Source organism: Copidosoma floridanum, unplaced genomic scaffold (genome assembly GCF_036245765.1).
Source record: "Copidosoma floridanum isolate Cflo_tuat_1 unplaced genomic scaffold, Cflo_Japanese_pri ptg000040l, whole genome shotgun sequence".
Taxonomy (NCBI): Eukaryota; Metazoa; Arthropoda; class Insecta; order Hymenoptera; family Encyrtidae; genus Copidosoma; species Copidosoma floridanum.
In genome coordinates this window covers 7,146,189-7,172,003 of record NW_028321917.1, presented here as the reverse complement: position 1 = coordinate 7,172,003, position 25,815 = coordinate 7,146,189, and the positions used below count along the sequence as shown (strand labels likewise).

The following is a 25,815-nucleotide window of genomic DNA, read 5'->3' as shown; positions in this document are numbered from 1 at the left end:
AAAACGGCGCTCGGTCGTTGACAATTTCATTCTTGTTTTTTTTTTAATTTTTTTTCAAAGTTAACCACTCACCTCAAATGAGCCGGATAGAACTCGATCGTCAGGACAATCAAACCGGTCACGGTGAACGCGAGGAGCGCCACGAAGCCGGCCTCGAATCCGAGAACGGCCGTGCTGTTGGCGCCAACCAGCAGTAGGCAGAGCGAAACAATGGAAGATAAAAACAACGACGAGCCTGGAACGAGCGGTGATTATTATTTTCACGTCAAGCGCATCAGTGATTGTACATGGAGGCATATCTCAGTGCAAACCTATCGTCATGGAGCGCTTGGCGGTCGTGAGCACTAGGCCAGCCAGCACGGCGGCCGGCACAATGGTCAGCTGGGCGGCCAGGTGACTGTGTATCACTTCCTCGATGTAGATGTTGTAATCGAGATCCAAGGTGGGACAGGGCCCGCTGAGGCTGAGCTTCGTGTTGTTCTCCAGCTTGCATCTGGTGAACACTTGCGAGGAGAGATCCGTGTCGACGAACCTTGGACCAGAGTAATTGTTTATGACTTTTTACTTTTTTTTAAGGTATAGAGGGTGGAAAGGGAAAGTTGCTCACTTTGAGTCGACGATCACGCTGTCGATGAAGTGCGTCTTGCTGGACCTTATGTTGCTAAAGTCGACCGACTGGAAGGTGCAGTTGTCAAAGTCCACGTGACTGATGACTAGCTTGTGGAATCTGGAAATATGAGTTTTTTTTTTTTGGAAAAATTGATTCGACGCGTCCATTGGATGTAGTAGATTCTTACTTGCAGTTTTGAAACCTCGTGTCCTTGTATTGGACGTTTTCCAACGAGCCGGCGAACGTTTGGTTCACGTACTCTTTGCCGACGAGTCTCTTGGTGTGGGAATTGTACTCCAAGGTGCGCAGGTACTTTATGTACTCGGGACACCAAACCATCAGTCCAAACAACCTGATGGAGAGAAAAAAAAAAAAAATGATCCACGTGAGGTGACCCACACCATAAGGACAAACAATTGAAAGGCCATATTTTACCCAAAAGCCGTGGCTGACCACATGATCGCGAGGGCTATCGTGCCTTTGAGGTACGGATCGCTGAACACGCTCACAAATGTACTCCAGAACTAACGACAAATGAATTAGCATTAGATTTTTTTTTTTTTTTTTTTTTTTCCAGTACAAGTAACATGTATAATTTAGTACTGTATAAGTACCTTCTTGATGGAACACATGATGCCGGCCAGGACGCTCGTGTTGTGATTATCCGGCGTGGGGGGTCCCAAGCCCCGCGGCCTTTTGTTCGGAAGCTCCAGTTCGGAGAGCTGGTACTGCGCCCCGGCGGTCCTTTGTGCATTGTTTTTCTTGTAAATTTTCTAGCGACAAACAAAACCAAGCCGAATGAAACGAGGGACGACGACGAGGAGGGACGGGGGGTGCGCGCCTACCTGGTAAACCATCATGGCCTCGACGTCCCGGCCGACCTCGACCAGGTACCGCGGGCTCTCGGGCAGGAATATCAGGCCCACGGTGGCGGAGAAGGCGGGCAGGCAGCAGAACATGAGGAAGCGATGCCAGGCGCTAAAGTGCTCCTTGTTCTCAAGGACGACCATTTCGCCGGTCGTCGGGACAACAGCCCAGGCGAGCAGGGCGGCGTAGACTCCTCCGAGGGCCGACGCTCCCACCAGCATGCCCGTCCACTTGGAGCGACTCGAGTGCGGGCAGCACTCGGCCAGGTAGGTGTAGGCCAGAGGCAACGCTCCCCCGACCCTGTTGTTGTTGTTTTTTTTTTTTTGGGAGGAAAGATTGTGTATATACATTGGCATTTTTGCGTTTGGGTGTTAGGAGGGGTAGTTACCCGATGGCCGAGCAGAACCTGGTGGTCATGAAGGTGCCGTAGGTGGGCATGAACGTGGCGACGCCGCTGAACAGGGCGTGGACGGACATGGCCGTCAGCAGGGATCTTCTCCGGCCGAGACGGTCGCCCAGGCCGCCCCAGAATATGCCGCCGATCGCCAGCCCCAGGAGAGTTATGTTACCTGGAATTTAGTTGGGCATCGGTTGAGTTGGCATAAGAGTTGTTTGGAACTTTATGGGTCATTTTTATAACTGTGTCAAAGTCCACGGTTCGGCGAAAAGAAAGTACAAATTGGAGAGTCACGGGTGTTCTTTGAATTTTCATCTTAGTCTCGGTAAGAGAACTTTTTTCAACGAGTGTACCATGATTCCTTGGTTTTCCATATCAATTTTGCCTTTTTTTGCAATTATCATACACTTCGTCGTTTGTAAAATTTAATGAAAACAATTCGAAATTGTTGTCAAATAATTAAACCCTTTGAATTTCAAAATAAGCATCTTTTTGTTGTCTAAACAGATATTATTATACTTTTCTTTAATTTATGCTCTTTCATCCAAATAAGAGTTTTTCCAAGTCAAAGTTAAAAATGATACTCTCGTTGCAGCAAGGATTTCCGAGGTAGCGCTTTCTTTCCCCGAACCTTGACCAAGAGAGGCAGGAGGACGCTTTAGATTTTTCCTCCGAAAATGGCCATTGTTTGAAAAATGTTAACGACTCCCTTCTCGTTTGTACCTAGCCATCCTTTTTCACTGTCCTCGATGCACAGTTCGACCTCTGCGCTCGGAAGAATGTAGGGTAGAGCGAAGAACTCGATCGTGTCGGCGGCGAGGCAGAGTCCAACGTAGAGCGCCGCCAGCGATTGAAACTTCCCAACGCCGGTCTGCAAAGTCATTTTTTGTAGATGCACACATTTGTCGGAATCTTTTGTGATAAAATTAATTCGTCTTCGCGTTGAATTAAAACTTATTCCGAGCGCTTGGTTTCTCGACCGGCTACAGCCCAGTGGAGCGTTGTTTTTCAATTTTGCGCTACAATTTTTTAATTCTATAAATATCTTTAAAATGTCATTTCAGCGAGTCACGCATACACCACGGGATTCTTTTTTTTCTTCAAGAACTACGTTGATTGACAGATTAGGATAAAGTACAGTATACGTACAGTGAGCAGTTATTGCTGCTTTGCTGATAATTTCGATTCATTTTTAAATTGGCACAAAAGAAAAAAAAAAAATACTGTACCAGGTTGTTTTATTGTAAAACTGTAAGAAATAGAAATAAATTTTTCGTATGAAATCGAACATTTTTTATTTGTTTGAATATTTAATTGACGAATATTAATACATTACGACGAACTCCTGCAATCGGTCGTTTGTTTTATTACACACCTAAACTATTTGAAAGGATTGAAATTATATTAAGAACTCGTTAGTGATGTATACCCAAGCGAAAATAATTTCATCCAATTGGTGATAAATATTTTAAACAATAAATTAAAAATAAATAAAATATAAAAACAGTGTATAAAGTTTAGATTTGAGAGAACTAATAAAACTTGTGTATTCACAATTATCTTTCACAAGTTATTATTGAAACTACTTAATACTTATTGTTCGTTTTTTTTTGTTCGCGAGATCGATTGGTACAAAAGGTATCCGCAAAGATGATCATTTTTAGTTATTTTATATTATTTTTTTATCTGATGTACAATACAATACAATTAAAATAATCTTTTATTAACAATTTCTTTTTTTTTTAACCCGATTATATACGTATGAGAAACAAATAAGTCTGCAGCGTCAACACGGATATTAAACGACAAAACATGAAATTACAGTTTTTAATTAAGCAAAAAAAGGCCCCTTCCAGCAGACAACTTTTCGCACACATACGCGCGCTGTTTTCGTAACCTTAAACTGAAGCGTAATATCATCTCACCTTTGTGCGAAATCGTAAACGAATAAAACTACAAAATTGATGGGAAAAAAATGAAAAAATGATATTTACAGCTGACAGATAGGTAACGGGTGGCAGATTGTCAGCCGGTATCTTGGCTCTACTGTTGGGATCCTCGATTATTTCCTCCATGGCGTTTTTTTTTTTTTTTTTTTTTTTTTCAAAAACTACACTTGTATCCACGCACCATATCGACTTGTCAAAACACTACACGGTACCGATCACAGCTGGTGGTACACTGATTGTCAAGACGGCATTGTAAGTACAGCATCCCCAATTCACCATCAGCAGAGCCGGTTTTTTGCCCTCACCACCCCCGTTTGGCCCCTCACAGTGCACTGAGCTCTGCTGCACGCACATGTCGAATCTCATGAAATAAAACGCACGTCATTGAAAAGTAAAAAAAAAAAAACAAACAAACAAAAACACTCCCGATGCTCAATTATTATCTAGACGACGTGCTACAACTGTACGTCAACACTCGAGGATGAGAGAAAATGATGGAAGACTCCATGCAGTATGTGTGACACGACGCTTCATATACATTACAAATGCAGAAGTTGTTTTCACGAGCAGACGATCGAGCGTATAAATTATGTCACGAGCATCCATCAGCAACAGGAGTCGGCTGTACAAATAATAATCCTCTTATTATATTCCGTGACTGTGCGAACCTACACTCACGCGCGCCTACGACCCGCATATACACGCGGGTACACTGTTTATTCCTTCGACCGACCCTGCAACCTGCGGTGCGGGTGGATCTGAGAGCTCTCGTTGTTTTCCCCAATACACACGAGAATGCGTCACCTCTATGACTGTGTAGTATGTGTACCTACCCACGACTAACTAAAGACCGCATCACTTTTCATTCGCCTCGCTTGCTCTCGACGAGTTTTCACTCCGAACGCGAACGCAAGCTCGGCTGCCGGTCTTTGGGCGCACTTTACCGATTCTCTTTTTTTTTTTTTTTTTTTTTTCGATCAAATTCAAGTTGATCGGTTTTTTTGACTTTTAGCTGCGGGCGGGAGTTCGCGAAAGGGTTTTGACGACTACAAAACGATCGCGGGCAATCTCGGTCAAATCCCGTAACCGATCTTTTTCCCAATCTCGATGCTCAAAGCCCAAGTCTTAAGATGTGCTCGCAATGTCGACAAAGAAGATGCAACGACGAGTGAAAGTCTCTGCTGCAAATCCTACATGTTCCTACATGTGAATCGTTAAAATCGGTAACCCCTACTAAATCGAGTGAGGGTCAAAGCGATCGGTACGACGCCGCGATTTTACAATGGCACCAAAAAGCTAATTAAACACGCAAAGTTGTTAAAATTCGAAGCAACGCGCGTTGTCAGGACAGCTGAATCGGTACAAGGGATGTGTATATCGCTTAGCCGATTTCATTATTCACACAAATTTTCAAAAGAAGTAAAAAACTTTACTGCATCAAAATCGTAAAAAAACGTTGCAATCGAACCATACCGATCGCGTAGGTATATATTAATAATGTCGTTTCCCCTGATCTACAAAGCTGTAAGATGCGTTGCTACCACGTTATTTTCGCAAACGATTTTCCCCTTAGGGGTACGGGGTTACCCACCATGTACGGTTGGTAGGGGGATGAAAAAAAAAAAAAATGAAATACCTGTTTGATGGCGTCCTCGTGAAACTGCGAGAGGAGAGTGGCATCGGTGGCGCCGTCGATGAGATCGTGCTCGGCCGAGTCCCCGCAGGAAGCCTGCATATTGTCGGGGTTGCCGTTGGCGCCGCCCATCGCGTTGCCGTTGTTGCGGGTGGCCTGGCGCTGGGACGAGGACCTGGAGGGCGGAGGGGCGCCGGAGGTCGGTGGCGCTATGTTTGCCGAGCCGTGGCTTGATGCCTGCTGTTGCTGCATCTCCTCGGTGTAGAGCAGGTGGCCGGACGACCTAGTGGACCCGGTCTGGCTGGGCCGCTGGTTGGGACCCGGTGGATGGTGCGGCTCCCCGGGACGGTGGTGCTGCGGCTGAGCGCCGGCTTCGCTGCCCACGAGCCACAGGCTTTCCTCCTCCGACGAGGGCATCGCTGCCGCGAGTCATCTGGAACGACGGGGTTTCGATTTTCAACGGTTAAACTGTCCTATAGTAGTACTTAGGAGTAAATGACCCAATTACTGCGGAAAATTACCACTGTAAAGTTTTGTTAGATTCGTTGAAAATCAAATTTAGTTTAACAATTATGTACAACTCATGATGTAAAATATGGTTGTGGACTGAATGTTATTATTAATACCCGAACGTGTTACAATGTCTGAGTATACGAATTATCCATTCAGTCTGTTTTTCATATTTTTCTTACTGACGAGTACGCAGTAATTGGGTCATTTACCCTTATACACATTAAGTTGATCACAAACTAAGTATTAAGGGATGATTATCAATGTATCGCACTATAATGTATCATTGGATATGCACGAGTGAAGTTTGTAATTTTTTCAACTCTATTCAGATGATACTGAGTACAAGACTCATCAAGTGTTTACGTTGAATTAGGCTCACTCTTTCTTTTTCATCATTTCATTTTCTTGAAAAATTGGTGCAGCTTTGTCTCAAACGAATTTCCCATTTTAAAAAAGGATCCAGAAGAGTAAACTATTTATAATTTTACTCTTTGAATCAATGTAAAACATCACTCCCGTAACAATCGACCGAGCCAGGTAGTAGTTTTTCATTCAGTCGTAATAACATTCGATCTATACTTCAACTTGAAAAGTGTCTGGCTTTGCAAATCCACTGAATCATTTGCCACAACAGAGGTAATAAAAAAATTATTTGCTATATTATGGAGGGGTAGTCAATTATACAAGTCAGTATTTCTTGATTTTTATTACTGGGCGAATGTCATGAATATTACCAATACCAGAACTTTAGGTACGTATGAAATGTAATCAAGAAAAAAAGAAGAAAAAAAAGTTTAAAATCCCCTTCGTGCACGCGAATCCGTAACGAAGTGCCGTTCAAACAGCCACACGCGCGATCAAGGACCGGCTGAGACGGAAAAACTGAACCCCAGCTCCGCCGTCAGCACAAAACGCACGCGATCATAACGCGACGTGAGCCACCTACCCCGATTAAAAAAAAAAAAAAAAAAAAGCTCCAAACGAGGCCACGCGCAATTTCCCTGTATGTTGCAATGAAGCTGAATTCGCGCACGCCAATGGATAATTTATCCGGCGCACATTTCTCCTTGTGACCGTGACGCGCGCGATCGTTTCGCCCGGCCGGCGGCGAGGTCGTCGCACATCCATACACACCTTCCTCCGCTCTTTCTTCTTTTCCCCCCTTTCATATTTTCCATACAACGTTTTAATACACCCCCACCCTGGCAGCGATGCGTATTTTGTGCGCGGATCACGCGACCCGTATGATCGCTATACCATCATGGTGGTCGTACGTGTATACGACATACATTGGGTGCGCCTCGAGTATTGCCGCTTTTGTTGCGACCTTTCAATCATACCACGCGATTTTGTCCCGCAAAGTCGAATTATGCTCAATGTGTGTATGTACAACATGCTCGTTCAGCCGAAAGATTTTAATAACGCCGATTCGAGAGCTTGCAACCGTCTGTAGTATGTGTACTATACGCCGTACTCCTGCCTTCCTTCCCTCGAGCTCTCCTTATCCCGCAGCTCTAACGATCGCTGGAGGAGGCACTCGCCCTGAACGTTGTTTCTCGTAGGGTGGTGGGGGGTGCAGATTGTTACGTGATGGGCTTGTTTCGCGGGTTTCGAGGCTCGCTCTTCGTTACGTCGATTTCAACGAGATACGATGCTATAGTCGTACCGTTGGAGCCATTTTTTTTTTTTTTTTTTATATTTTTGCACGAAGGTGTTTTTGAAGCTTGGAGCCTCTGGATGTACATATGGGGATGAATACCATATCGCTATAGTACCGTTTCTAACGGAGATCTGAAACTGTCATCCACTTTAACCATATATAATTTTTTTTTTTTTATTAAAGTATACTGACCTCGAGGGTACGTACACTGAACCATATATATGTAAAATATTGTGCAACAGAAATGTATAAGATTCCTGGGTATTGTAATTGTTTCTTGAACCAAACGTAAGAGTATAATGTATACGTATCTTTGTAACAAAGGGCACACCAAATCTTAGTGACAATTCAACCACCCAATTCTGTGTTTTCGTGAAAAAAAGTTCAAATAGACTATCAAATAATAATGGACACTTGCACATTTTCTACTTTTTTTTTTCTAATAAACAAAACTAACGAAGATAAGGGCAAATCCAAATGCAGGGGAGTATAATGTGCATACGAATTATAACAGTCCGTAACAAGGATCATCGACTTTACCATTTTTGTGTTAATACTAATTTAAAAAGGGGCAAAAAAAATTTATCAAGCGTGTAATGTATTTTTCGGTAATCCATCTGACAACCCTAGCAGAAGGAACCATTTTTTTAAATACTGTATTGGTGCAAAATACCTCGAGTTCCGAGTTTTTGCACAAACTACTCCTAACGAGACAAAAATGCACATTTTCAATCATACAGGGTTTTTTTTGGCACGAGATGGAAAAAAAAAAAAAAAAAAAACACGCGTAAAAACACACGGCGGTAGGAGTTGAAGAGGCGTAGCCCCGTCCCAACCGTGACACGCTCAAACGCAAATAAGAGAGCGAGGGAGCTTTTTCCCCGTAAAAACGTAACATTATGCAGCCACTGGCTGACACACACGAATCATGCAAATAGAGCCTCTGTCCGGTACGTCTGCTGGCACGTACACGCGCGTACCTCATACTCGTAAAGTTTTGGCAACGAATCACTCAAAACGTCGGTCGCTTCCTCAGCGCAAAAACGCATAATGCACAGGAGCTTTCACGCAAATGAAAATAATATCGCGTGTACCTATATATACCCGATACTGGCACCTTTTAAAACGTCGTAAGAACACGTCCAACACATGCACCATCAGGTGTGAGTAAAACGTGAAAAAATAACATCAAGTCCAATATATACAAGGCACAAAAAGCTCGATGCAATGTTGTACAGGATCGGGGATTCCCCGGATAAAGAATAAACGACAGCTGTATTTGCGCTCGGAATTCAATTAATTCTAATGAAAAAAACACGCCAGAAAGGGAGATGAAGTGGAATGAAAAAGGCTTCTCTGGTACGAGCAGCTATACAATTTCACTTGCGTATATTATATACATACACTTAGTAGTCCTTGGATGTTTCTTTAAATTTAATAGCGAAGCGTCGTCAGATCACCAGAACGAAAATAAATGCGCGAGCTCCTGTTTCCCCATCCACTCGTATATCAGTACAAAGTCAAAGTGTACAAACGAACTTCAACCCAAGAGTTCGTCCAAGCGAGAGGGGTTTTCCTCCCAAACGTGTCGCAATCGGGTGAGTACAGAATACATACCCGCAGTTTTCCAGTGGGACGCGCATTTTCCGCACAAAAGCGGGGGCTCCTCGGGGTGCAGGGCGACAGATAACGGGACGCGACTGAAAATAAACCCGCTCCTGCATTGTTCGCATCGCCCACGCGTCGTTTTGTTTTTCCCTGTATGAAAGGCTCGCGTTCGTTTGTGCCGTTGAAAACGACACGCACAAGAAATACATGGCTGGTGTGTGTTTGATATTATGTATATTATGTATTACTGGAATTGCATCGAAAATCGAACGGGAATTTGTATGGATCTGAAATTTTTATTGTGCCGTTGGTTTTCACTCGTTCCTCGTTACGCGAAGCTCGAATTTTGAGGTCCTCTACATAATAAACGGAAATGTTCGTTGTCATCCTTGCACATAAATATAAATTATATATATATATACCTGTCCGGTGCTACACCGCGTGTGATCACGTACTTACACGCCATCGCGGTGAATAATCGATCTCGCATAAATCGAACTGATAAATCTCGATGTATATACACACACACACACATATATATAGCCGTTGGGGCTCTGTAAGTTTAATCCGCGCTTTTATCGATAAAACTCGTCGGCGTTTCAATTTGTTTTCGCTTTAATTGGAATTTTCATCGCAGGAGCTGGAAACGGGCTCTCTGTCATCGTTGCTTGCTTGTTCTTTCTTTGTTTTTTATCCGTAGATTCGAAGTTTATTGGGGTTGTTGGTAACGACAAAATACACGGGGGAAAACTTTTTTGTACGGAATATCGTGCATTTTGCTGTTTAATAAAGGTATACATGCATATACGACACGATTACATGCCGACGTGCATTCAACTATTGTTGTCCGGAAGAAAAACTTAAGTATAATCTCTATGTCTTTTTTAAATCAACGATTTGAAGTGTAAGCTATTGATAATTTTACTTACAGCTTTATAGTACAAAAAAAATGTTAACAGGTGCGCCTTTAGTGCCAAAGTCAACTTTTTTGAATAAATTAGAACATTTGTTATTATTAACACTACTGTTTAAAGTAAATATTGATACCTGATTTATAGTTTGCGATACCATAATCATCAGGCAGAACCATTTCCTTTCGGTTATTTTAAAAATCTCGGGGGGGGGGGGACTTCGAAACAATCATACGTCGAAAAAATAAGTATACCCATTGTTCCACATTTTTTTTCTATCACTATATTTATAGCTACGTTATACATACGCTTTGCGCTACCTAAAAGTGTTTTTATTATTGGCGACAAATATATTTACATTTTATTATTCCACCAGCTTACCATACTTTAGTATAGAAGAAAACAAAATTAAGCTTAAATATGTTACCTCATTTTTATTGTTTTCCCAAATGTACATACTTTATCGATGCAATTTTTTATTTCTGTAAATTTGCGTGATTAGTATTAATTATAAATATTTTTTTTAAATATAAACGTATACGTCATGTATCATAGTTTATACGATCATTATAAAAAATATAATTATACATCACGTGTAATAAATATTATCGTTTACCAAATATGATGTTTATCTAGTTGCTTCTTTTAAAAGAATGAAAAAAAAAAATAATAATAAATAAATAAATAAATAGTAGCACTTGACGATTGCAGCAATCGCTTCTTTAAAAACAGCACCAAATTGAAACCACGTAACAAATCTTAACGAATGGCACAACGAATATGAAATAAGGCTCGAAAAAAGGTCTTGGTCATGTGACAATCAATCTTTCACGGCAGGAAATATCATACACGATGATCTGCCCAAATTGATTGAACACTTAGCAAACATCTCCTTCGCCCCGACAAAAATTACACCCCCAAAAAAATGCAGAATCTATCATTTTTTTTCCACACCTGTGATTAAATTTCACCCAACAATACAGCGAGGAAACAAAGAAAAATGTATAAATAAATAATTAATGGATCTACAAAACTGCAGCATAAACAGTCAGCGCGCAAAAAATTCAAGCACCGACAAAAAAAGTGTAAACCACCCCCCCCCCCCCTATCTCTCTCTTTTACTCGCGAGTTTGTTATTTCTATCCTACGAGGAAAAAAACGAATCTAAAAAAAGTGGACGAGTGCGTAAGTGCGCGTCGGTCGTATATCAAAGGAGTACAAAAGGATCAAAGGAAATGCTGCAGAGAGAGAGAGCGAGTGCATCCATAATTCCCAGAGTAACACGCATATGTATATACACCCGTGCAGCAGAGACCCCCCCGTATACACGTCCCCTTCCATCGCATCCTGCAACTGCAAAGCGCCACTTCATGAAAAAAGTACGCCTACCTGCTCTCTGTTACTGTTTTCTCTGACTACTCCCTTCTTCGTCCCTACACCCTCGGCGCAAGAGTTGAAAAAGAAATCGCAAAGTCGACCCGATATTACGTACACATACATGTGGTATGTATACACATGTACACCTACAAGAGAAGGAAGGGGGGACACTTGGAACTTTTTCCGCGGCTTGAGGTACACGCGACCTAACGATCCCCGTACTGAGCGTGATTTTTATTCTCCATAATGCCCCACCTCTTTTTTTTTACTCAAAAATAAGCACACGCGCATACAACGTGGACTCGATTGATCTTTCTTCCTCCCTGTTTTATAGCTAATTACTTAGGAGTAAGAGAAGAAGCCAACTCGGTCGCGCTCGATAAAGGGGGAGTGACGCGACATCGCGTGTTCAGCAGTCCGCCAAAGTGCCCCGTGTATATAAGTATATACGTAATGCCTCTTTGGGCTCTTGGATGTTAATTTGTGTGCATAAATTTATGTGTGTATACCGTCCTGCATAGGTCGGTTGAATATGCATATTTTAATAACAAAGTGTGTCACTATGTGTGGCGTGCACACGCGAGTTGCCAAGTGTGCGGGATGGTGGTCTTGAAAAATTTTCAACGTCAAGTTTCGCGGCTCTGCTCTGTGCTGTTTTTTTGTGTGATTGGACATCGATGACTGGGAAAAAGAGTGTTTTTTAACCGTTGGCAGAAAAAACTAGTGGTTTTTCAAGGAATACTTTTTTTTTTATCAGGAAAACGAAATGAATTTGGGAACATAGTCACCTCGACTGTGACGTTTCGAGTGGACGAACTTTTTGTTTTTATCAGAAGAATGTATAGGTATGGAGCTTTTGCCTCGGAAAAATTTTAAGGTTTTGTTTCGAAGTAAAAAAAAAAAAAAACTCGAGCTTTTTCAAAAAAGATAAAAAGAAAAAAGACCGCTCCCAACAGATTTCCCAACAAATTTTCATCATCAAAACTTAATATATAGTTTACATAATTTTTGCCGATCACAAAGATGATACATATTTTAGTTACATTAAGCACATTTTTACATTATTTCCGTTGGAGAATAAGCAGACACGTATAAAGGAGTTAGAGTTTATTTTGGCAAGATGTAACTTTTGCGTCGATAGTACAGAAGAAAAGTCTCTAGTTCTCTAGTTCTATATGTAAAAAATTATGACTTTCGCATCGAGCTAAAATGTAAGTTAAGTAAATTAGGAATTTAATTAAAGTAAAGCTAAGGGCACAGCTTTAATAATTATATGATGTTTCAAATAAATGTTCGTATTGTAAAAACACGTATACTTACATTGGTTGTAACTAAAGAAACACAAAACCGATACCTCAAATTTTGGTCTAAAATTTCGTTACACATTTTTTTCAAACATGGTGATTGATAATTTGTTGTGCGTACAGAGAACACGCATAGTGCGTACGTGAATGTTAAGTTACTCTGAAGCATCTTAAGGCTGGTTTGCCCCTTTCCTGTCATTTCCTTCCCCACTTTTTGAGGGTAAAAATATTTTTATCTATACAGAGCTTTCATGGAAAGATGAGTATTATCACAAAAGAAAAACTTAATTTAAAATAATGAATGTATATCTTCTATTTAGAAATCTCAATACAAAATAACAACTGAAACCTAAAAAAAAGTAAGCGTAGAACTCTCTATCACACGATAAATATTGGCTGTTTTAAGGTTGATGCAGTTGACACATCGTGTTTCGAGCACATAAATTATGTGATCATTAGAATGTAATTAAGGATGTATTTTACAATACTGCAGGTGTGTGTGCACTGCTATCGGAAACTACTCTGCCTAGTTAGTGTATAGAATTTTTGGAGACACGTCAGTATTAATCAAAGTTTCGTTGTTATAATATTAAAGTGTACAATTTGATTCTTGAACAATATTATTTATTAACTAATCAATAACGAATACACATCTTTACATACGTGTACATGGACATATATAAGGTTTACTCGATATGAGAAGTGGATTTTGAGATTAATTTTTAAATTCAAGGCCATTTTTTTTTTTATATTAATAGTCTACGAAGTCAGTTCAACGATTGTTTTTGGAGAGTTATTCGTTCTAACCATTCGAAATCGACGATATAGAACGTAAGTTTTTGTTTCGAAATGATACAATTGCTAGCAGTTGTATTCTCAGTAACGCTTTCTTGTCATTGAATATTTCTAAAGGCTCAGTTGTACTCATTGAAAAAATTTTTAAATTCACAGTTACATCACTGTTCTTTAACGCTGGCAGTTTATTTTAACGTTACATCCCTCACCTAAACATGGCAGAAGATCCTAGTTCCTCAAGAGTATGGCATCATCGTTGTAGCACGTGTGAAATTACTTTTACCTGTGCCGCTGGTCTCACGGAACACATGGACACGCATACTAGCAAAAAGCTTTTCCAGTGTTCCATATGTTCGCAAAAATTTAGCTCTAATAGTTATTTGACAGTTCACATACGTACCCACTTGGGTGTCAAACCCCATGTTTGCAAAGTGTGCCAAAAGGCATTCACACGTATGGATTATCTCAAATCGCACATGCTTATACACTCAGACGAAAAACCCCATGTTTGCAAAGTGTGCAAAAAAGCTTTCAGGCATATACAAGCTCTTGATTCGCACATGCTTATGCATACTGGTGAAAAATCCCTTGTTTGCAAAGTGTGTCAAAAGGCATTTACACGTATGGATTATCTCAAATCGCACATGCTTGTACACTCAGACGAAAAAGCCCATGTTTGCAAAGTGTGCAAAAAAGCTTTCAGGCATATACAAGCTCTTCATTTGCACATGCTTATCCACTCGGGTGAAAAACCCCATGTTTGCAAAGTGTGTCAAAAGGCATTTGCACGTATGGATTATCTCAAATCGCACATGCTTGTACACTCGGGTGAGAAACCCCATGTTTGCAAAGTGTGTCAAAAGGCATTTACACGTATGGATTATCTCAAATCGCACATGCTTGTACACTCGGGTGAGAAACCCCACGTTTGCGACGTGTGCCAGAAAGCTTTTAAATACCTTTACCAATTGAAGACACACACATTGATCCACGCGAGTGAAGATCCCCTTATTTGCAATGTGTGTCATCAAGCTTTTGGGGATAATAGTGCCCTTTCGACACACACCTGTCAACAAATCCAAACGGGATCGAAACTTCCGGAGATCAGGTCAATGGATTACCAAAAATTCAGTGCAAGTAGTACTGTCACGTCACATGCGTGTGCTCATATCAGTTCTGAATCTGAATGTCCATCGTCTTCCAATCAAAACGAAGTCCACTTGTCGACCCAACACTGCAAATCCATCTGGTGCCAAACCAGTATTGTCCAAAATGATGATATGGTTTGGCAGTACTTCGACTGTGACGAGTGCCAAGGAACTTTCACCGATGAAAATAGCCTTAGACATCACAAACTAGTTCACCATTTTTACCGATGTTCGCTGTGTTCAGCATCTTTTAGACTAAACTGGGATCGCTCGGTACACATGGCCCGTTGGCATTGCTTTCGTTGCAATTTGTGTCACAGGATTTGCACCACAGCCTCTGATTTTAGAAGACACGAAAGGGAAGCTCACGGACTTTGATTGTGCCATTACATACATTTACCAAGTGCACCATTTGTAAAGCGATCGTGGCAATACCCGTGCTATTATTATGTGAAACTAAACTTTACTGTTTGTCTTTTGCTAACAGACTGCTAAGCATTACTAGAGCTCGTCGTTGGCTCAATTGGTAAGCGTGGTAGCTATTGATACGACACAGCTCAAGGGGTCGTGGGTTCGATTCCCGGTATAGGGCCACTTAGATTTTTTCTGATGATCTTTTCCAGAATCCAATTCATGACACCGACTTAGGATTAATAATTAGTTTTGAGATCCAACCCACAGTTCTCAAACCCAATGCATTTCAATAATGTAATATTCTATAGCTATAAAAGTCTTTAAGAACCTAATAAAGCTTTCAAATAAATACATTACGCAAGTAGGTATTTATTAAAAAAAAAAAAAAAAAAAAAAAATAAGCATTGGTAACAAAAGAAAGTTATTTGTTTATACATCTACAACCATTCTAAGAGTTAAATTTTTAATAAAATTATGAGTAGTGTTTAAGTAAATGTCCCAGTAGTTGGCCACCTTAAGGCTGTTGTATCCCAGTACTTGGCCACATCCACGTTAAATATATGCAAAAGCTGGTGGCTAACTATTGGGACACATGCATTGCCTAATTGTTGGCCACCAGATTTATCTGTGCATTTTATACAGTGGCCAAGTATTGGGACCAGTTTTTTGGTGGCCAACTACTGGGACATTTAGTATGATAGAATTAGCTTCAAATCTATTGAAATTTCGGGAAACTAATAGTAACATAAAAAAATTATCATCACTATAGTTTTTGGTGTTTATAACAAATTGTACTACTTTCAAACACCTAAAAAGTTCTGCAAAGATCCCCAAAAAAATGGTAAAAGTTGCCAAAACAAGTTTTTTGCGCCTATCTATGTAGACAAGCATGAAAGCTTTTTATAATTTTATTACACTTTTTATATGAATAAATTATCACATGGGATATTGCATGGACGTTTAAGTATTGAAAATTAAAAAGAATTAATAGTTAAAATTATATATTTTAACAAAATATTTCTGACATTTTTGAAACACTGCCTTCTAACCGATGCAAAGTTTTCTGTGAGATGAGTGAATAGCCTCCTAATCTAACTAACCTGTCTCAGAGTTATGACTTTACTTCAATAAAACATATCTCTTTACAAAACTATTTAAAAAACATTTATCGCACGTAAACAAACTGTTATGTTAACAAAATTAAATAAAAATTAATTAAAAATATATTTAACATATAATCTTTCTTGAACAATACGAAAAATCAATAATACTGGCTTATTATAAATTTTAAGTTTTAAAGTTAAATGAGAAATGGACAAGTGTTATCAAAACAAGTTATTTTTTGATTTTTGTTGCTTAAGAAGTTGAGTTTGCGAAAAAAAACTGACTTTTTCAAGTCATATATCATCGTATGAGGCTCTTTTACCGTCAAGCTTGAATCAGATGGTGCCAGGGCACGTCGCGGCTGTCATGGCCGTTGCACTTACACACCGTCAAATTTACAGTAGTAGTGTATTGTGTCCGTGAGCCTATCTGTGTGATGAGCAAAGCATAAGACATAACCTTTGTAAATGATTGCTGTTGTTTGCAGACAATTTTTGTTTGCATTTACGTTTAAAGATAGTAGGAAAAATGAAGTGCAGTGTAATATCCTGCGATAAGAAAGTGCAATTTAAATTTCCTTCTGATAGTGTGATAAAAAAAAGTGGCTCGAAGCAATTGGGAGACCAACATTTTTGCCGCTCCCAAGTCATGGCTTACCTGTCCACGAGTTCTGCTTTTCTTTCACTGACTCTTGCTCCTTTCCCTTTTAAAAGCTTTTTCAATTCTGAAACTTTTAAACTCCCATAATATTCTTTCTTGTCTTCCTTATTCATTTCAAAATTTCAAATATTGCGCTTTACCACTACACTTTAATTTCCTATGTACATACAATACTGAAAAGTAATGTTGTGTGAGTGAGACGGCCATGACAGACGCGACGTGCCCTGGCGCCATCTGATTCAAGCTTGACGGTAAAAGAGCCTCATATCTGCGTGTACGATTCTTCGTCGGAATATATCTGCGCGTACGATTCTTCGTCGGATATTTTGTGGAGTACGATTCTTCGTAGGAGCCGTCGATTATATCCCGGCGCTCCAGGTTAAGAAAAACATTTAATGCGACGTATTACAGTACACTGTAGCCTCCCTGCGTATATAAAAAGATGAGTCACCGATTGGGTTATTCGTCAAGAGCTTGTATTAATTAACACTATACTGCAACGCATTTTGTAGTGAAAAAAAAAAAAAAAAAAAAAAAAAAAAAAAAAAAAAAAAGGACCGAGAAATTACACGGCGCAACCTATAACTGTACACCTATACACCAGCTCCTTTGCCAACCCATGCATCTCCCTCCTGTCATCCTTTCCAACTCTCCGAACAATCAGCCGAAATTACGACAATTTTCCCTATACCGTCAAGCATCGCATCCATCACCCCCGGGTTCTCCCTTCACAAAACATGGGGTCAAAGAGCCCCACCACCCATCCTCCACCCTCGTTATCCTCTCTTTTGCCCTTCACGTCGGTGCACACTCACAAACCGAGCGCCCTCGCAAACAAGTGAAAAAAAAAAAAAAAAAAAAAAAAAAAAAAAAAAAAAAAAAAATACTAGAGCTCGGGAGCTTTTCCTCCTCGTCGTTGCATCTCTTATTCCTCACCACCCCCTATTTTTATACACTTATACGGCGCATCCTCGCTCTTTCGACTCTCGCACGCGTATATACAGCGTAACACACTTACAGAGTATCGCGGCATTTTTTTTTTTTTTTTTCCTTAAAACGCAGTATTAAACATCGACAGTGCAGCCTTTGAAGCTCCTCCTAGCCCCACCCATTTCTACTGCACCCAAGTGCATGTACAACAAAGATCTGAGGAAAGCGCGCAATTGCAGACTCCTCTAATAAGGAGATCCCGTGTTGCTGTTTTATCTTCGGATATCTGATGGATGCGCGAATACACGTTGTGTACGGCATATGTTATTTCTCATTGCCGCGATCCGCGTGTTTTTCCTCAAAGCACGCGAGAGCCACTTCTCATCTTTTTTTCCACCGACAAACCGGAAATCTCGTTCGCGATGTTATGTACTTGTTTATATATACGAGAGGGCTGCGCTTTTGCATACGTTTTTCATAAGCCGCGCGCGAAGATCGCTAATCTCTACGGTATCGTAGGTGCATGTACACTTGTTCTTTCCACGAGTTTACATAATTATACGTCGCAGCAATGCTTCTACAAGCACAAGCATCGATTCGGTGCCAACAATCATCAAATCGATAGTATAGAAGTTCAATCGACCGGTGGATCGATCATACTATTGGTTATTGGTGAAGGGCGCTCGGATTTCTCTAGTTCTATATGTAAAAAATTATGACTTTCGCATCGAGCTAAAATGTAAGTTAAGTAAATTAGGAATTTAATTAAAGTAAAGCTAAGGGCACAGCTTTAATAATTATATGATGTTTCAAATAAATGTTCGTATTGTAAAAACACGTATACTTACATTGGTTGTAACTAAAGAAACACAAAACCGATACCTCAAATTTTGGTCTAAAATTTCGTTACACATTTTTTTCAAACATGGTGATTGATAATTTGTTGTGCGTACAGAGAACACGCATAGTGCGTACGTGAATGTTAAGTTACTCTGAAGCATCTTAAGGCTGGTTTGCCCCTTTCCTGTCATTTCCTTCCCCACTTTTTGAGGGTAAAAATATTTTTATCTATACAGAGCTTTCATGGAAAGATGAGTATTATCACAAAAGAAAAACTTAATTTAAAATAATGAATGTATATCTTCTATTTAGAAATCTCAATACAAGATAACAACTGAAACCTAAAAAAAAGTAAGCGTAGAACTCTCTATCATACGATAAATATTGGCTGTTTTAAGGTTGATGCAGTTGACACATAGTGTTTCGAGCACAGAAATTATGTGATCATTAAAATGTAATTAAGGATGTATTTTAAAATACTGCAGGTGTGTGCGCTGCTATCGGAAACTACTCTGCCTAGTTAGTGTATAGAATTTTTGGAGACACGTCAGTATTAATCAAAGTTTCGTTGTTATAATATCAAAGTGTACAATTTGATTCTTGAACAATATTATTTATTAACTAATCAATAACGAATACACATCTTTACATACGTGTACATGGACATATATAAGGTTTACTCGATATGAGAAGTGGATTTTGAGATTAATTTTTAAATTCGAGGCCATTTTTTTTTTTTGTATTAATAGTCTACAAAATCAGTGCACGAGTGTTTTTGGAACGTTATTCGTTCTAACCATTCGAAATCGATGATATAGAAGGTGAGTTTTATTTCGAAATGATACAATTGCTAGCAATTATATTCTCAGTAACGCTTTCTTGTCATTGAATATTTCTAAAGGCTCAGTTGTACTCATTGAACAAATTTTTAAATTCACAGTTACATCACTGTTCTTTAACGCTGGCAGTTTATTTTAACGTTACATTCCTCACCTAAACATGGCCGAAGATCCTAGTTCCTCAAGAGTATGGCATCATCGTTGTAGCACGTGTGAAATTACTTTTACCTGTGCCGCTGGTCTCACGGAACACATGACCACGCATACTAGCAAAAAGCTTTTCCAGTGTTCCATATGTATGAAGAAATTTAGCTCTAATAGTTGTCTGACAGTTCACATACGTACCCACTTGGGTGTCAAACACCATGTTTGCAAAGTGTGCCAAAAGGCTTTTACACGTACTGATTCTCTCAATGTGCACATGCTTATCCACTCGGACGAAAAACCCCATGTTTGCAAAGTGTGCAAAAAAGCTTTCAGGCATAGACAAGCTCTTCATTCGCACATGCTTATCCACTCGAGTGAAAAACCCCATGTTTGCAACGTGTGCCAAAGGGCTTTTACACGTACTAGTTCTCTCAATTTGCACATGCTTATCCACTCGGACGAAAAACCCCATGTTTGCAAAGTGTGCAAAAAAGCTTTCAGGCATAGACAAGCTCTTCATTCGCACATGCTTATCCACTCGAGTGAAAAACCCCATGTTTGCAACGTGTGCCAAAAGGCATTTAAACATATGGATTATCTCAAATCGCATATGCTTATACACTCAGACGAAAAACCCCATGTTTGCAAAGTGTGCCAAAAGGCATTTACACGTACTGATTCTCTCAATGTGCACATGCTTATCCACTCGGACGAAAAACCTCATGTTTGCAAAGTATGCCAAAAAGCTTTTACACGTATGGATTATCTCAAATCGCACATGCTTATACACTCAGACGAAAAACCCCATGTTTGCAAAGTGTGCCAAAAGGCATTTACACGTACTAATTCTCTCAATTTGCACATGCTTATACACTCGGGTGAAAAACCCCATGTTTGTAACATCTGCCCGAAAGCTTTTAGATACCGCTATCAATTGAAGAGACACATGTTGGTCCACGCGGGTGAAAATCCTTTTGTTTGTAATGTGTGTCATCAAGCTTTTGGGGATAATAGTGCCCTGTTGACACACACCTGTCAACAAATCCAAACGGGATCGAAACCTCCGGAGATCAGGTCAATGGATCACCTAAAATCCAGTGCAAGTAGTACTGTTACGTCACATCCGTGTGCTCATATCAGTTCTGAATCTGAATGTCCATCGTCTTCCAATCAAAACGAAGTCCACTTGTCGACCCAACACTGCAAATCCATCTGGTGCCAAACCAGTATTGTCCAAAATGATGATATGGTTTGGCAGTACTTCGACTGTGACGAGTGCCAAGGAACTTTCACCGATGAAAATAGCCTTAGACATCACAAACTAGTTCACCATTTTTACCGATGTTCGCTGTGTTCAGCATCTTTTAGACTAAACTGGGATCGCTCGGTACACATGGCCCGTTGGCATTGCTTTCGTTGCAATTTGTGTCACAGGATTTGCACCACAGCCTCTGATCTTAGGAGACACGAACGGGAAGCTCACGGACTATGATCGTGCCATTACGTACATTTGCCAAGTGCACAATTTGAAAAGTGATCGAAGCCACACCCCTGCTATTATGGAAAACTAAACGATACTGTTTGTTTTCTGCTAGCAGACTGCTATGCATTACTAGAGCTCGTCGTTGGCTCATTTGGTAAGCGTGGTAGCTATTGATACTACACAGCTCTAGGACAGTGTCTATTCGGACACGTTCCGTGTATATTCCGTGAAATAGTTCGTGTACACTCCGTGTAGACAACATCTAGATGGCGTGCCTTTCCGTTATCTTCCGTAAACTTTCCGTAAAAATCGTTGTCTACAATACCTCACGTAGTTTCTAGTGGAAACAAAACTCCGTATACTTCCGTGAGGAAAAAAAAAGTTGTCCCTATCAATCCGTGAAGGCAATACCAAGTCCGTAACGATCCGTAAGAGAAAAAACAAAGTTCGTAACGGTCCGTGAGGACAAAGCCAAGTACGTAACGGTCCGTGAGGACAAAGCCAAGTTCGTAATGGTCCGTGAGTATAAAAACCAAGTCCGTAACGATCCGTAAGAGAAAAAACAAAGTTCGTAACGGTCCGTGAGGACAAAGCCAAGTACGTAACGGTCCGTGAGGACAAAGCCAAGTTCGTAACGGTCCGTGAGAGAAAAAACAAAGTTCGTAGTGGTCCGTGAGGACAAAGCCAAGTCCGTAATGGTCCGTGAGAGAAAAAACAAAGTTCGTAGTGGTCCGTGAGGACAAAGCCAAGTCCGTAATGGTCCGTGAGAGAAAAAACAAAGTTCGTAGTGGTCCGTGAGGACAAAGCCAAGTCCGTAATGGTCCGTGAGAGAAAAAACAAAGTTCGTAGTGGTCCGTGGGGACAAAGGCAAGTCCGTAATGGTCCGTGAGTATAAAATTAAGTACGTAACGGTCCGTTACGGACTTGCCTTTGTCCTCACGGACCGTTACGTACTTGGTTTTTATACTCACGGACCATTACGAACTTGGCTTTGTTCTCACGGACTATTACGAACTTGGCTTTGTCCTCACGGACCGTTACGAACTTTGTTTTTTCTCTTACGGATCGTTACGGACTTGGTATTGCCTTCACGGATTGATAGGGACAACTTTTTTTTTCCTCACGGAAGTATACTGAGTTTTGTTTCCACTAGAAACTACGTGAGGTATTGTAGACAACGATTTTTACGGAAAGATTACGGAAGATAACGGAAAGGCACGCCATCTAGATGTTGTCTACACGGAGTGTATACGGACTATTTTACGGAGTATACACGGAACGCACGGAATATACACGGAACGTGTCCGAATTGACACTATCCTCTAGGGGTCGTGGGTTCGATTCCCGGTATTCGCTACGTGCACAAGCTGATAAAGCGATCGCAGTAATATATACCTGTGCTAATATGTGAAACTAAACGATAGGTTTGTCTTCTGCTAGCAGACTGCTAAGCATTACTATCATCAGAAAGTTATGTGTTTATACATCGACAACCATTCTAAGGGTTAAATTTTTAATAAAATTATGAGTAAAATGTACATATTTTACTCAGGCATGTTCATTAAAAAACGCGGTGAAATTCATTGGATACTGTGTATTTCTTAGAGTTTTTAGCTGGGGCCTGATCCTCTAAGCGTATCGTATGAACGTGTGTACATACTGTGTGAACACGCCGGTTTAGGGGCTAATGGAGCTCTCTGATTGGTCAGAGGCGGTCTGTGTTGACTACATTGCAAACTAATAAAACATATCTCGTATCACACAATACACGGACTTGTGTTGAAGTAATACTCAAGCGCTTATAGTGCTTGTAGTACAAATTTTGTCCTTAGTTATTCACATAGGATTGTACCACTTGAGAAATTGTATTAATTCGTGATATAATAAACACAGAACCTTTCGTGTATCTATTGAGGTGCTGTGTTCCTATAGGTATCAAGCACATATCGCGAATATTGCCTTCTGCTGTGCCAGACCAATAGTTCTCGTTTTTGCCTTGGTGGCGCTGCTTCAAAATTGTGCACGTAGCGAATAGGGCCACTCAGATTTTTTCTGATGATCTTTTCCGGAATCCAATTCATGAGACCGACTTAGGATTAATAATTAGTTTTGAGATCCAACCCACAGTTCTCAAACCCAATGTATTTCAATAATGTAATATTCTATAGCTATAAAAGTCTTTAAGAACTTAATAAAGCTTTCAAATAAATACATTACGCAAGTAGGTATTTATTAAAAAAATAAAAATAAAAAAATAAGCATTGGTAACAAAAGAAAGTTATTTGTTTATACATCTACAAACATTCTAAGAGTTAAATTTTTAATAAAATTATGAGTAGTGTTTAAGTAAATGTCCCAGTAGTTGGCCACCTTAAGGCTGTTGTATCCCAGTACTTGGCCACCTCCACGTTTAATATATGCAAAAGCTGGTGGCTAACTATTGGGGCACATGCATTGCCTAATTGTTGGCCACCAGATTTATCTGTGCATTTTATAAAGTGGCCAAGTATTGGGACCAGTTTTTTGGTGGCCAACTACTGGGACATCTAGTATGATAGAATTAGCTTCAAATCTATTGAAATTTCGGGAAACTAATAGTAGCATAAAAAAATTATTATCACTATAGTTTTTGGTGTTTATAACAAATTGTACTACTTTCAAACACCTAAAAAGTTCTGCAAAGATCCCCAAAAAAATGGTAAAAGTTGCCAAAACAAGTTTTTTGCGCCTATCTATGTAGACAAGCATGAAAGCTTTTTATAATTTTATCACACTTTTTATATGAATAAATTATCACATGGGATATTGCATGGACGTTTAAGTATTGAAAATTAAAAAGAATTAATAGTTGAAATTATATATTTTAACAAAATATTTCTGACATTTTTGGAACACTGCCTTCTAACCGATGCAAAGTTTTCTGTGAGATGACTGAATAGCCTCCTAATCTAACTAACCTGTCTCAGAGTTATGACTTTACTTCAATAAAACATATCTCTTTACATAACTATTTAAAAAACATTTATCGCACGTAAACAAACTGTTATGTTAACAAAATTAAATAAAAATTAATTAAAAATATATTTAACATATAATCTTTCTTGAACAATACGAAAAATCAATAATACTGGCTTATTATAAATTTTAAGTTTTAATGTTAGATGAGAAATGGACATGTGTTATCAAAACAAGTTATTTTTTGATTTTTGTTGCTGAAGAAGTTGAGTTCGCGAAAAAAAACTGACTTTTTCAAGTCGCACATTTAAAAAAAATAAATACCCGTAATGTAATATTCAATAATTGTAAGTTATTTTATTTCTCCAGTCAATGTTGGTTTGTCAGCTAAATTTATGGTGTTGAAACTTACGCATGCGTGTCTTTTTGGAGTGAACCGATATTTTTCGTGAGAAGATGCTCTCGGCCTTAACTTTCATGATGGTAATCACGTGAAAATGGTGTCACCTCCACTGAAACCAATGCCCATAATTTTTCCCTCATAGTACATGACATGGCGAGCAAAATGAGCCCCATTTCGAGGGTGTGCGTCAAAAAAATTTTTCATTTAAAAATTGGGGACAACAACGGGATATTTATTTACGCATCGACGCCTCGTACGAAAACCAGCCCAGTTCAGATTCTCCCTTTTAAAGTAACATTGAAAAATCTGAACTGGGCTGGTTCTCGTCCGAGGCGTCGGCATAATATTATATCCCGGCGCTCCAGGTTAAGAAAAACATTTAATGCGACGTATTACAGTACACTGTAGCCTCCCTGCGTATATAAAAAGATGAGTCACCGATTGGGTTATTCGTCAAGAGCTTGTATTAATTAACACTATACTGCAACGCGTTTTGTTGTAAAAAAAAAAAAACAAAATAAATAAAATAAAACCAATAGTTAAACTGTACAAAGTAATTGTTTGTTCGCGTTATTTTGTCATGTAAATCATCCAACTACAAGCAGATCTCACGGGTATTTTGACGTATATATACGAGCACCACCGACAGACATCCATAATCCCGATGTACACGCTGCGGGGGGAGCTAGGATGCCGAATCAGCACTTTTTGTCGTAAGTAGATACACCTATACACGTACGCCCACACGGAGAGCCAACAATGATGATAATCTCAGACGCGCGTGAGCGAAAATTCCTCGGCAAAGCGAATCGGCAGCTCTGCACGTTACGTTGTTACATATTGTGTGTACCTACACCACCCTCGTTGCAACACACAGCTTGACGTCTCCTAAGAGAGAAAACACACATCGCACAAGGGTGGAAGAAAAATAACACGTGCACACACGTATATGCCTCGATCAATAATCGCGTCGTCGCCGCAACGCGCCATCGTTTTTTCCTTTCTTCTCTCACTCGTTCGCGTCGAGGATGAATGCACGGGAAAAACAATTTTGTTTTCCGCTACGTATATGTGCGTATACCCGAGGGTGATTTTATTAAGGTATAACGCGATAAAGATAAAAAAACTCGTTTGCCCTTTGTCGACGTCGAATCGCTCCGTTGGATGTAAGAGAATATTGCTCGTGTATGCGCGTAAGTTCATTGCAGGTATATATATAGCATGCACAGCGGGATAGGTGCAGGATGAAAATTTGTTAAAAGCACAAA

General features: G+C 39.9%; 1 protein-coding gene across 1 annotated transcript in view; it reads right to left on the bottom strand.

Annotated features, from left to right (window-relative positions):
* The window catches only part of LOC106645929 (synaptic vesicle glycoprotein 2C), an 83,948-nt gene that overhangs the window by 4,089 nt on the left and 54,044 nt on the right, over positions 1 to 25,815 (bottom strand). The window contains exons 2-11 of the mRNA XM_089597837.1: positions 5,460 to 5,889; positions 2,598 to 2,745; positions 1,866 to 2,046; positions 1,456 to 1,777; positions 1,225 to 1,383; positions 1,046 to 1,134; positions 798 to 962; positions 608 to 727; positions 312 to 532; positions 73 to 235 (exon numbers count right to left, since the gene is read on the bottom strand). Of these exons, the coding sequence (XP_089453963.1) occupies positions 73 to 235; positions 312 to 532; positions 608 to 727; positions 798 to 962; positions 1,046 to 1,134; positions 1,225 to 1,383; positions 1,456 to 1,777; positions 1,866 to 2,046; positions 2,598 to 2,745; positions 5,460 to 5,873 (1,982 nt within the window). The 5' untranslated portion in view covers positions 5,874 to 5,889. The remainder of the gene's footprint in view (positions 1 to 72; positions 236 to 311; positions 533 to 607; positions 728 to 797; positions 963 to 1,045; positions 1,135 to 1,224; positions 1,384 to 1,455; positions 1,778 to 1,865; positions 2,047 to 2,597; positions 2,746 to 5,459; positions 5,890 to 25,815) is intronic.